The 13,574-nt window shown below is 38.9% G+C and overlaps 1 protein-coding gene across 6 annotated transcripts in view; it reads left to right on the forward strand.

Annotated features, from left to right (window-relative positions):
• Positions 1–13,574, forward strand: part of Nrx-1 (neurexin 1) — a 429,130-nt gene that overhangs the window by 210,987 nt on the left and 204,569 nt on the right. For all 6 annotated transcript variants that reach the window (XM_076811144.1, XM_076811146.1, XM_076811145.1 and 3 more), the window contains one exon: positions 7,173–7,199. In XM_076811144.1, the coding sequence (XP_076667259.1) occupies positions 7,173–7,199 (27 nt within the window). The remainder of the gene's footprint in view (positions 1–7,172; positions 7,200–13,574) is intronic.

Genomic DNA, 13,574 nt, shown 5'->3' on the forward strand with positions numbered 1-13,574 from the left:
CGCCCTAGTCCCGAAGTAATAGAAAAATGTTGCCCACCTCGGCAACGCCCGGAAAATTTATGGCGCTGCAACCAGCGAGCAGGCCGTACGCGCGAATCTCGATTAGATAATCGCGATTAAGCTGTCCCTTTGTGTCGGCCGTGACAGTTATGCGCGAGCACGTATCGATCGAGCTGTATGCATGTGAAACGTCATCAAGAATTCGCGCTTGCAGCCGGTAACGAACGGTTACCGCGAAGTGCCGTGCATTAACTGGAATCGTGCGTGCTGATGGAATGCCAGCGGTCGAGGTCTTCTGCGAAAATGCGCGGCGACAGTCCCCGAGGTCGACTTCATTGACGATTTCTCTGAATGCTACCTTCGTTAGCCCGTCCTTGGGACTTTGGCTCTCGCCGGCGAGTGGGACTTTCTTTCTCTGCGCCCTGTCGCTAAAAGCCTTTGTGATCCATTCTGTACATTCGATCTGCCTGTTGAAGTAAAATAGGTCACCGTGTCAGGGACTTTCGAAATTCATTTTATATGGAATTTACGCGCGGTGGATATGGAACATTGGGATGATCACTTCGTAGAATTCGGAGGAACTGTACGACGTGATGCTTATGGTTATTTATTGGGCGGCATTACTTTACTACCTCCACCAAATACGGCTACCCCAAAGCCCACAAATGAAACGTCTATGCGGTCGGTTGAAGTGTCTATAATAGGTCACTGTGTCAGGGACTTTTGAAATCCAATTTCTACAAATTCATACACGCTAGACTTGGATTATCGGGACGACTTCGTAGATTCAGAGCAATTGATTCTGTCGGAAACCATAGGCAATCATCCATTCGTACAAGCACCCGCTGTGAACTACTTCTCATATGTTTACACGATCATAAAACTACCGTAATCTCGAATAATCAATTCGATCCCCTTCCAAGTCACTTTAAGCGATGCAGGATCTATTCTTCCAACGAAAGCCTAAAAAATGTCACAAATTGTTTATCTTAGTAGAATCTCAAAAGTACCTATATATCTTCTAACTACTTAGTGTTTCTTCTCAAGAATTTCTCGAGAGAAAGTGAAGCTCTTGATTCCTCATTTCCCGAGAAATTGTGTAATTTCTCGGAAAATTTCTGCAGGAATATCTTATAAAATTTGTAAAGTAAAAAATAGAAGAATTAGGGTTAAGGTTAGGTTATAATAACCCTAGCTTCTCATCTAACCATTACAACGTAGAATTGAAATAGAACCGATGTTAAAGTGAATAATATTATAAATATAACCGTAATCGGCATAGAACTGAAATAGAACCGATAAGAACCGATTTCAGAACCGATACTATAACCGTAACCGAAACCGATATTAGGTCAGAACCGTTATTCCAATAAGAGTTTTAACATTATTTCGGTTCTCGTAACTGCTTCAGTAAGAAACGATATATAACAGTTCGAAACAGTTATTTTCGGAACCTTTTCAATCACTGATTCCGTCGCAAACTTGTACGTTTATTGTCCTTCTTTATTTATTTAAACAAAATATTATTATTACATAGGATATGTTTATTTAAGAAATTGATGTTTGATTACTTAAAAATCCACTTACAACAAAATCGAATTGAATTTAAGGATACATACAATTATCAATAAATTCGAGAATTCTCGAGAAATAGAGAGTAAAATTTATTTTCTTGAAAAATGACAAATGTCGAGAAATCAGGAAATCTACCTCTAACGTAGTATTTTACACGAAAATACATTGTTGGTGGGAGTCAAGAGACCAAGCTGTACTGATACTTTCTGCCTGCACTGTAATTACCAGCAGAAGCAAGATGTACACGTCGCGCCGGAACGGCGTATTACGTAAGACGGTCGGTGATTCGTTGCCCCTTGGCTCGAGAATAGATTTTCCCAGAGAAACTGGGCGAAGATGGCATAATTCGATACGGAATTGAAGGTATTCCCGAGTTTCCAGCTAGTGACGGCGTAGTGTGACGCGGAAGGCGGTTGGAAGGAAGGCTCCTATCGATGCATAAGTTGAAGCCGCCTGGTGCTCGGTGATTTATAGTTGGCCGAGCGCGGCTGGACGGGTATATACGTTCCCGAAATATCTTTTTCCGGCGCCTGTGTCACGGAGCGTGGCTGTAAGCCGCCTCTTCCGGTCGTCGCGCTTTCCCTCGAGCATAAGGAAAACGGAATGACGAGGGAAGGGGGGGAACAGAGAGGGTGGAAGGAGGCGGCTGGGAATTGCGAAGGGGTATACTCGAAGAACGTGCAGCGGTCCAATGACACGCGAGAGATCTTTTGCAATGTACTCCTCTGAGATGATACTGACTGGGGCTTGTAACTTGGGGTTGAAGGAGACTTTGGGGTGGAATGCTTTGGTAATGGAATAATTGACCGCGAGTAAGTTATTCGTACGAGAAGGAGTTTTAGTGAAATTGGTTGCCATGTTTCTGAATCGTATGGTGGAGTGTAGGGTGTGTAAGTGTATGGCGAGGGAAGAAAATTGTGTAAATGATAGTAGATCGTTCATTATACAGACATTAATTCGTTGGATTAGGTGTAGTAGTTGAAGAGTATATCCCTGTTACCTGGATGTGTAATTAGAAATTCTTGGACTACAGAATTCGGATGGTTTTGCATACACGGCTGCATAGGAATATTAATATTCCTCCCATACCAGTATCCTTTTTGTATAATTAAATTGAACAGAACTGACTGGGGAATTTGTTTCACGTAAATGATAGAATTACGCTGCTTTCGGCAAGCAGTAGTCAAATTGCAGAAATTAATTTCTGTGGCTTGTTAAAGCTATGAGTAATTAATACAGTAATTTCATTCTTTGCAATTAGAAGTTGAATTATATGAATTATATATAATGAAAAACAATTTAAACGTGCGATTTGTCTGTCACTAAACCGTTCGTAAATGATTAACTCATTATCAGAATTGTTAACATTGCCTCTCGTTATCCAGGTATATTATTAGTTTCACTGTAAAATATTTCCTGAAACATTCATCGAAGGCATTCCTCTGTCCATCCCTTCGACTAAAATATTCAAGCATTTAGCTGGAGTATGGAATTTTGTTCTTCGAACACTTGGCTATCTAAATTAGTTTGCATTTTTTAAATAACTCCCTCCTTCCACCGGCGACTTTTATTTATTCGCAAAGTGAATCTGTAAGTCTTTTAAATTTAATTAAATTTAATTCACAAATTAAATTCCGATGTAAAAGATAATCTTAAATTGCAATCTCCCTCTAGTACCTGTTCCCTTGTATCCTATTATTTAGAGTCTCATTAAACAATTTTAAAATATTCCCTTCAATGAACATTCCTTATTAGTTACATAAAATTAATGTACACAGAAGAGTGTACAAAGTTCCATTTTACTGTGTGACTCCCTGAAACTTCTATTCGTGCTTGCACCAGTTCATAAAAGTATTCATTAATATAATTACGATATATAAATGACGATGAATTACTGTTTTCAATGAAAATCTCTCTTAATACCTGACAGCATCCATTTGAATACAAATTCATGCAAATGCAGCTGCTATTTAATAATAAATATAGTATGAAGAATTATTTTCTCACACAAAGTTGTGAAATATATAGAAAGTGTTTACTAATTACAAAAGAGTATCCACAACATTGGGATACCTTCTTTCTACGACTTTATCAAACAAACAATCATTTCGTTTTCTATAGTGAAGAAATTTGTACACCTCTCTTAACAGGATAAATGTTGAAGCGACTTTATAATCTTGAACAAAGTAATAAATATTTATTAACCTAGAGTTTCTATTAGTTCCAACACCTTTACTGCAAACAATTTTCAAAATAAATCATACGTTAAACGATTTTAAGATGCGAAAAAGAAGCAGCTTAAAACAGTAAGTGAAATTAGTCAGTCTATGATCAGACATTATATTGGAATGAAAACGATGCGAAATAAATCTTTCTGTTACTCTTTATATAAGCGTTATTTTAAAACCTTCATCGAGTGAAATTTGCCACGATTAACAACGTCTTTAAAACTATTCACAAATTAATTACTAATATTGTTTAAAATCCATATACTGCAATCTTTATTTCCACCTCTTTAAGAAGAATACTTAGAAATTAAATATCATCTAAAATTCGTACACCTTAAATCTTTACTTCTACTACTTTAAAAAGAACTCAAATTCTCTTTTTTATGCAAAACATTAATACATTCTCGACGAATTATTTACTACCCAATTACTGAAAGATTCCACATTCCTACCAGCATATTAACAAAGAAAAAGTACAAACTTCTCGTAATTGAGTACAGAAAACATTAAGCATTGTCCATTAAAATAGCACCAAACTGTGGCCAACAACCTAGTCGTTTTATAATTAACAACCAGAGTAGAAATAAATAAATTTACGATTACTATTCGATTAGAACCAGGTAGACGGAAACGGACGTGTAGTCACTGGCAATAATGAATATTCGACGAGAAGAATCCCTCAAATCCAGCTGGATTTCCAGGTTTTAATGAAAATCCTCCCCTGGGTCGTAACGAACTTGACCGAACTCTATCGTCGCGAGTTCATCAGCGAATTTAATCGGAGGCTAGTGAAGCGGATAACCGATCAGACGTGAACAATGGGGGTTGCCAAGTTATCCTGCCGTGGTATTAACGTGACGTTAGGATAAGTCAAGTTTCCACGCTAGCAGTGGTGTGGTAGGCCATGGAAATTGCTCGGTGCTTAAATTTTCATTCCACCCGGCGAAAATGTGGAAGTTTTAACGATTACGACCCAACCGAGTAATCCGTTCATTACAGACCAGCCAAACGTACGATTATTTCACGAGGGTAATCTTTCGTTACTAGGGAGAATCAATGGACACTCAAAAGTCTATTCCACCTGAACTTCATACAACAAAACGAAAGAAATAAAGAAGGAAATTAAAACAGAAGAACCATGAAATTTATGTTCCACTAAAATTGTACTATATACAAAGCTCTACCATAACTTCGACTTAAAACATCGATCCTATGGAGCCTCTGAACTCACCCCGTTCAGTATGAATATTATTTTTAAATACACAGAGATAGAAACTTTGACTCCTAAAATTTAAGAACGTAAATACTCCACGTACACGCATGTTACTTTCAGGTGGAGAGTAATTTCGTACGTGGAGGGTGTAGGTCAAAGGTAACGATTTTAAAGTTACAACCCCAGCTGCAGAAGAATCCTCTGTGCACGGTGTCCAACGTATAATCTACAAGCTGCAGGGGGGGGCGAGTCGCTGGGAATTTAAAAAAGTAAGGTCGTTAGCGGGAAGTACGAGTAAAATGCAGAAGCAAAGGGGGGAAAGACAGTGGCAACCCGACTGGGATCTAATTCCGTCGCTGTACACAGAAGTTCGGGGCCCTCGAAACGTCTAGGAATACGTAAAATACTCGAGCGTTTTTCTCGAGCAGGCCGAGGGTAACCCGTTTTACTGTCGCTGAAAGTTCTTATGATAATCGCGGTGAAACTTTTTCGGTGCCCACTCGTCCGGGCTCGGCCGCGATCAGCTTCGAAAGCTTCTTCCGCGCCGACGTCCCGATGCTCCCCTGCCAGCACGACTTTTGAATTTCAATTCGTGCGGCTCTATTTTCCTGACGACGCCGGGACCGCTCTCTGTGTCTGCTCGATTGTGCGCTGGTGTGCAGGCTCCCGTACTCTGTGCCCCAAAAGTTTGCAGGCGGCTGTCGGGGACAAAGAAATCTGCGGGGGTTGCTGTCAGACGCAATATGGGTCGCAGGAAATTTATTACAAAATATTCAGTTCGTCAGTGCTCACTATCCTTCGCGATGCCTAATTACCATACTTTCCACGTCCTCGTTTTCATGTATCATAACTTTGCAATTCTGATGCGCATCATAATACACCTGGGCCATGCTCTATCTGTTATGCAATAATCTTAGCTGGAATGTGAAATTTGCAGTAAAGGGCACGTTAGAAATCACTGTCAAGTGTTGCCTTTTTTTTAGTGCATTAAGTGTGCGTGTGCTATGGATTAGACAGATTTTTCGTAAGACTTTTTGGTGACCTCATAGGCGATGTTAGGAAAACCCGGTTTTCTGTTAAAGATTTATGGAATCTTCGAAAGCTGGGGTAAGGAGTCGTTGACTTAGTAGTGGCAAGCCTTGGTGTGCAAAGGCTCTTTCAATAACCTCTACATATGTTCTGGAGCATCTAATGTTGTAGCATTATGTAGGCAGTGACTTGATATTGATTCCAATGAAATGTAAATAAGCAATTAGGGACTCAATTATATGCAAAGTCGTAATCAAAGAGGTTGTGTTGTTCAATATGTTCACGTTTTACTTTTAAATAAGTTGTGATTTTATGATTAAGGAAGTTTACAGTTTTTCCATTTGTATTTTATTCAACCCTTCGTTGACACTCTTGGTGTGAGACACCCATAAGCTGACTTTGACGCCCTGTACCTTTTCCAATACGTAGATTCTACGTAGAATATCGTGGATATTCGTGGAATATCTCTATTTCTTCAATTACTGAAATAGCCTACTTTCTATATGAAAAATAAATACCTTTTTTCCAAAGCCGACTTAAAAACTATTTTTTCTCTAAAAATATTATATCTAAACAATAACTCTGTAGATTTTTAGCTTCTAATATTGAAATTTGTAAAAGTTACAATTTCTCGAAGATTTTCTTCGTTTTTTCTCGACATATGGCAATCTAGATTTTTTTTTACAAAAACTGTGATAAAATTTGAGTTAAAAAACTATTGAAATACATTCTAGAGACCTTGAAATTGACCCATGATTTTCTTCATAACGATTGAATTCTTTAAATGAGAATGGCAGTCGTTCAAAAATTGCTGTGAGTGTGAGCCACCCATGGTGTGTCAAAGTAGATTGAACAACAGGGTGTGTCATGGAGTGGTTAAATAATGAAACTTAATTGAGTAACATCGAAAATGCGTGGTTACAAAGCAAGAATTGTCCAGAATTTATTTTTCTACATTTTTCTACATATTTGAAGACCACGCGTATGTAGGCAGACGATATTTGTGCACAGACACTTTTGATCGACTGTGTACGTTCGATTCAGTCGATGCCCGATATCAATTATTTATCAGCGCGCTTCTTACCGGATTTCGTCGACTGATCGTTTCTTTCTGCTTTCTGTTCCAGATCTCCTCCATCACCAGCTTCTGCAGGGTGAGTAGCTACTTGTCTGCCGATTTATTGGATATTGATTCATCTGCTTTTGAGCGTGGAGAACAATGCCTGCTGTCTGTTCGACTTTCTCGATCTTTTCATGTGTCAGGTACAGGGTATATCTGGAGGATGTACAAATATTGAGAAAGCTACGAGATGTCAATTCAGAGATAGTCGTGTTACCATTACATGCGAAGATAAGGGCACCGTTCGCTTACAGTGCTTCTCTCTACGTTAGATTAACTGTCAAGCTGTATTCTTTCAGTGACAGAGACACAATTGCCATTGATTATGCCAATCATGCACATGCCAAATGACTATTAGAAATGCCACAGTTTCTGTTAGCTGATAAAGTCAACGCTGGCCCGGTTGGCTGCTCGAGACCACGTAAAAGACATCCTCACAGTATTGTTATGCCTTTTGAGTGTCGACTTTTCAAGATTTAAACCAAACAAACGGACAGAGGAGTGAAGCTGATATAAAATCGTTTAAAAAGTGATGGCCATCTCTGGCGTTATTAATGAGGGAAATAGTAATGTGTGGCCAATTGATTTGGTGCACCATACTTCAAGAATCTACAGTTTTTGAAAGAAGTCCATATTTAAATCTATGAATCTTAGTGTTTAGATTTATGGAAAAGGGTTATTAGATTATTTAGGCATACGAAAAAGAGAAAGTCCATTACCTACTTGGGTATCTTCAACGATAAAGCTGTCATTTAATGAAAACAAAGATGTCTAAAACTTCCTCTAACTTCACGTAGACTATATCATATTCCAATTTCATAAAAATCCCAGGTAAATCAGTTGAGTCAGTCTTTTCCTCTCTACAATTTCGAGAGATAGGATGACCCGTGTTTATTCACATTCAATTTCCCTGTTATTTTAAATTTGGAATGTTGTGTCTGAGTGCAACTGTCCTCATTAATTTCGCCAGAGTATAATCGCAGCAGTTCCAGATCGCTCAAGACAACCTTTAAACCACTCGAAATCTTACCTAATAATACTAATAATAATACGTTTATTAACGGAAGCCCTGTGATACATAAGTCAGAAAAAAAAACAAAAATTAGGTGAGCAGAACGAAGCGAACATAAGGTGAATGTCCCAATTTCTGCTCATTTAAGAGGTTACTAGTCAGAAAGAAGGTGTCAAATATTTGTTTGTGATCAAAATTTGCAGAGTAATTGATTAATTCTTTAATAATAAATCAACCAGTCGAAAACAATTTAAGAAATATATTTCAAGATGTTTAACTACTAGTAATTTGTAATTAAATATAATGCTTTAAATGTCCGTATTTCTGCTCACGAAAAATAGCGATGAACGTATTTCTACTCACCATTTGTACCAATTTCTGCTCACATAATATGTTACCTTTTCAAGGTAAAATAAGTTACATATTTTACAGAGATGTTTTATAATCAGCTGTTGACGATATTGAAGATTGATTGTTTAAACGAGTTTAACGAACAGTCAAAAAGGTCAATCATACCGGAATAATTATTAGCATGAGAGGCAATGCGATTAATGGCATTGAATCTACCCAAAATTGTCCGATGAGGTTCGATGCAAAGTAGAGAAGTTCGCCTTATATTTCTAATACGTGCGTAAAATTTAATAAGTCGAGGAATACCGGCACAGTCAATCTTACCGCAGACAATAATATTTCAACGCATTAAATCATCCATAAGTGCCTCAACCATCTACTTCTCCCTCCATTATTCAATCAACCATATATAAGAAATAAAACATATTCCCGAACCGGCACCCATAAAACAGAACACCACGGGGCACTAAATAAAAGCATTTAATCGACCCGATCGATCGCAGCCGCCAGTGTCTTGACATAAATTTAAGAACCAATCGAGAGTTAAAGCACCAGCCCCGAACGGTTTGGAATATCGGTTTGTCATATTTCTCCTGAACGTCGATAAAGCCGGTATCTCGTGTAGAACCCAGCAAAGGGGTGGAAATAAAAAACAATCGTGCTGTCCATTCGGCCAATAACCAATAATATATTCTCGACTCCTTCTCTCCAGAAAATTTCCCGCTTTTCATGAAACATCGAAGAGACGATCCCTCGTATTAAGATCTGTTCACACTTCAGCGTCTACGCGGTGTTTCAAATATATTTACTTGTCATAAACAGTATTGCTTGAAAACCGTTTCCCGTGAAAAGGTTTGACACGCTTCTGTTCGTCCCACGGTGTCTTTCTCGCCGCGCGAGATTTGCCAAATACGTTTGACCCGGAGAAAGACAGATTCACGTGAGAAACCGGGATAATCGTTAGCTGAAGAAGAAATGTCCATCGGTGGAAATAAGAAGTTAACGAAGAAAAGAGAAAACGATCAAAGGAGCATCTTGAGCTCCCCCGTTGTGTCCGGAGGGTGCAGGAGTCGAGGGATAGGGAGGTTGCAGCCCGCGGACATAAGGAGATGGACGATTGGAATCCTGTTAAAAATGGCGGCTATTTCTCGGAGGCGCGAAAAAGTTCCAACTCCGTCTTGCTTTCCCTCGATCCGTTGAGGCGGCGAATGACGAAAGTCCGATAGAAATCGCGACAGGAGGGATTCTTCGTTCAGTAACGCGTTCAAGATGGCTGCTGCGCCCTTGTTTCCACGACCCCGTGTATCACTGTAAAACAGTTTGGATACCCGAACTTGCTTTCGATGTCCCTTCCAGCATCCCTTGTGCATTGATGTCAGAATGGGAGCTAGAATCACGTTGAAGAATCGAAAGCTGATTAACAATAGATAGGACAGATGTCTACTCCATGTTTTCAAGCTTTTCTAAAATAATAATGCAATGCAAGAAATCATGAGTTATTACAGAAATGTTCAGTCGAAACACTCGTTCGTTTCCATGCAAGAAAGAACCTCCAGGAAAGTTTGTCGAGTCTTATTGCAGGGCCCTTTGCGAGTCCAGTGCGAAAGTACCTACGTATAAGGGCTCGAGGTAGCTTCGCCTTGCAAGCTACCTTTCACTTTGAAGAAACAGAAGAAAAAAGCAGGGAAACGCTTGGCGTATTCTGCTACGAGAGAAATGGCGGAACACGAGGCGCTGGGTGGGAAAGAATTACAAAGGAAGGATCTGGTTAAAAATGGTCATCATTTATTAAACTGGTCGTGAAGCTCCCTCTCGACCCTGACCGTTCCTACGGCATTTCATTATTAATTTTTCGTCGGAGCTTGAACGATGGAGGTTGGAAGAAACTCTGCTCTCCGCGAAACCGCGTTCCTTCGAGATACTTTTAAGATCTCGTTCGAAATTGGTTTTTCTTTTGCCCACGAAGCCACCGAGTGCCATTTCTTTCTTCCATCCTCCTCTTGCTCCCTTGACTAAAACTCGAAGCCCTCAAATCACGTGCTAGAACACCATTCGATGGTAGCTGAAAAATTGACGATGGAAAGAAGTCCCTCAAATATATAGGGGATATTGGAAGTGCATAGACATTTGGAGTTTTCGATAATGCTCTGACACTTGTCCAAGTTTTGTTCAGTGGCGGATTCAGGAGCCTTTCTTGGAGGGGGCGAAATATGCAAAAGTACATAAGTACATTTTTTAATCCTCTTTTACAAGATTTAAAATTTCCTTGTAATTTATATTTTAATATCTCTATCTGATACTATAACCTAAATAATTACATTCACTTTAATTATTTATACAGAATAGTACACAGTGTTGTAATATTTTTCTTTTATTACTCTTGGGGAGGGGGGGGGCAATCGCCCCTATCGCCCCCCTCTGGATCCGCCCTTGGTTTTGTTCAGAATTGTCAATGGAAAATGGTTATATCACTGGTGATACAACAGAGATGCCAGGAATTTAAAAGCAGCCGTTTTATATTTCTTTGTCACTGACAGAACAGTTTAAAATGTTAAAGGAACTAGCGCAGTGACTACAATTTCTTTTATGTAAATTCGTTGCGTGGACGAAATTTATTGTCAATTTTGAAGATTCCTGTCAGCAAGAACCACGCTGAACATTCCACACAAAGTAGCAGTTATCAGCGACTGTATTTGTAATAATTATACTCAGCAAAACGAATCACTATACTGCATTGCGCACGGATGAGAATGCTAACGAACGAAATTCACGCAGCCACATTATACCGGTGCAATGCGAAGTTATATGTCGGTTAATTTAGTGCGTTACATACTCGGAAATTACGAATATTGCAATTAATACATTTGCATATGTTAACCATCTGCATGTGCATAACATTTATTTGAATTATAAACGTTATTTTACACCAGGAGGGCGGTAAAACGCTTCCTTGAAAAATATTTACAATCGAGTGACGGCGATGTAAAGGAAAATTTAACTATGGATTTGTTAATTATAAATTCTCCAACATTTAGGTGCGAGCGATGTCATAGCTTGTGCTTCGTTTAAAAAAAGCAAAGATTTTATAAATTCAATTGCGACACGACTAATTCAAATGCCTTTTACCCGAATTTATTGCACTACTATGTAATCTATATTCATCCGAATAAAAGCGTATAAAGGTTTCGTGTATATATTCCGCTGGGACTCGTGACTCAAAAGCGTTCGATTCTCTCCACGTAAACGTTTTTAATTTCACCGCAAAACGAGTATCGATGCTTCGTTGGCGCGCCCAACGTTCACTTGCCCACACACACACACACACATGTGGACGAGCGGTATGAGTTCACAGTGGAATAAATTAAATTAAAATGTAAATCGGCGGCCCGTGCTTTGATCGAAGTCGAAAATAGAGGAAATGGTTCAAAAACCGAAGCAAGGACAAAAGAATACAAAACGACAAAAGAATATATAATATTGTAAGAGGACGATCTTTGCAATCCAGTTGTTTTATCCCTAAAGAAAATGAATATTGCAAACTTAATTAACAGAAGAAAATTTATTGTTTTTTTAAGGGGATGAGTACAGTTGCTTGTACACACAGTTATTGTATTATTAACTTTTTTTTGCTAAGAAACAATATACTTAGCCATTGTACTTAATACAGAGGGTTGCTGTTACAAAGAATGTTCATAAATTTATATGAATCATTCAAGCGTTTTCTCTTCTAAAATTTTATCATATTGAGGGTATCTTTGCTCCGTGTGCAACGGAAAATTTAAAACTCTGCTTAATAGTGGAAACGGCAGTGTCTTGAGGACTTTAAGTAGAACAGGTAAATAATTTCGTGCGACTTTACAAAGTGTTTCGAGCGTACGTCGTTTTTATTCGCTGCGTAGGTGCGCGCCCAATATTTGGATCTGGACGACGCTTCCCGGCGGCAAATTAATGGCGACGGGAACTTTTTACGCAATAGGGAGAGTTTGAAAAGGCTGTATTACAGTATCTCCTAATCCTATTAAACTTTATTGAAGACTACAGCTGTTCGTGGATATATACAATGCTTGAATACCTATGAAGGTTTTCGGACAACTAGTTTAATGAACAGCACGCGACATGAACTCGGTGTGGGTGGAGTTCCGTTCGTTTTACCGAATTCTGTGCCTTTATTGGTGCAATCCGCCCTAACTCCCACCTTGAAATAAACACTTCTTTCAAGGCGCCAGATACCAAATTCCGTCTAAGGACGGATCACAAATTTTTTGTTAATCTCAGCAATGTTCAACAGAAAAAGTGCCAAATAATACATAGCTATGGTAAATAATGCAGTAAGATACAGAAAAGTATCTGACTACTGCAAATAACTAAAGTACATTAAGCAAACAGTGCAAGTAGAAGAGGTCCGTCTACGGGCAGACATGCCTCGCATTCAATACAAGAGGAACCATATTTCACTATAACTTTGTACACATGCCATCATCTTTAAAATTATTCCGCGTAAAGGTTACTGAAAATACCTAGAACCTTGAAAACATGCATAAACTAAAAGCATTCCATTTAAGATTCAGAGTAAAAGCTGAAATCCTAGGTACCATGTGATTATTACTAAATAAACAAATATGAAATTTAATTGTAACTACAAGTAAACTTACTAATGTGGTCAAGTTAAATATCAAGTTCCTTTATATAACCAGTAACCCACGGAAATTGTGAAACAGTTTCAAGGAGTCCTCGGTTAGCAAACCCTCCCGATATCAGTGTCACGACGCTTCCAGGCAGAAGAGACGCTCGAAACGCTGGCGGTTCCTAAGGAAATGGTAAAAAGTCAAGCCTGACACGTCTCGCCTGCGCTTGACTGCTTCCTCGAATCACAGGTCGTAAAAAAATTCTGACACGCGAATAAAAACGAGACTCTGCTTGATTCTCGTAACTCACTTCGACTCCGTTTCACGGTGGAAATTTTCGGTTAGAGGAAAAATATTTCTCCTGTTGTTATTCGATAGCCAAATGTTTGACGCGCAAACTGTTCTGGCTTTACGTAATTCC

Source organism: Andrena cerasifolii, chromosome 4, assembly GCF_050908995.1.
Source record: "Andrena cerasifolii isolate SP2316 chromosome 4, iyAndCera1_principal, whole genome shotgun sequence".
NCBI lineage: Eukaryota > Metazoa > Arthropoda > Insecta > Hymenoptera > Andrenidae > Andrena > Andrena cerasifolii.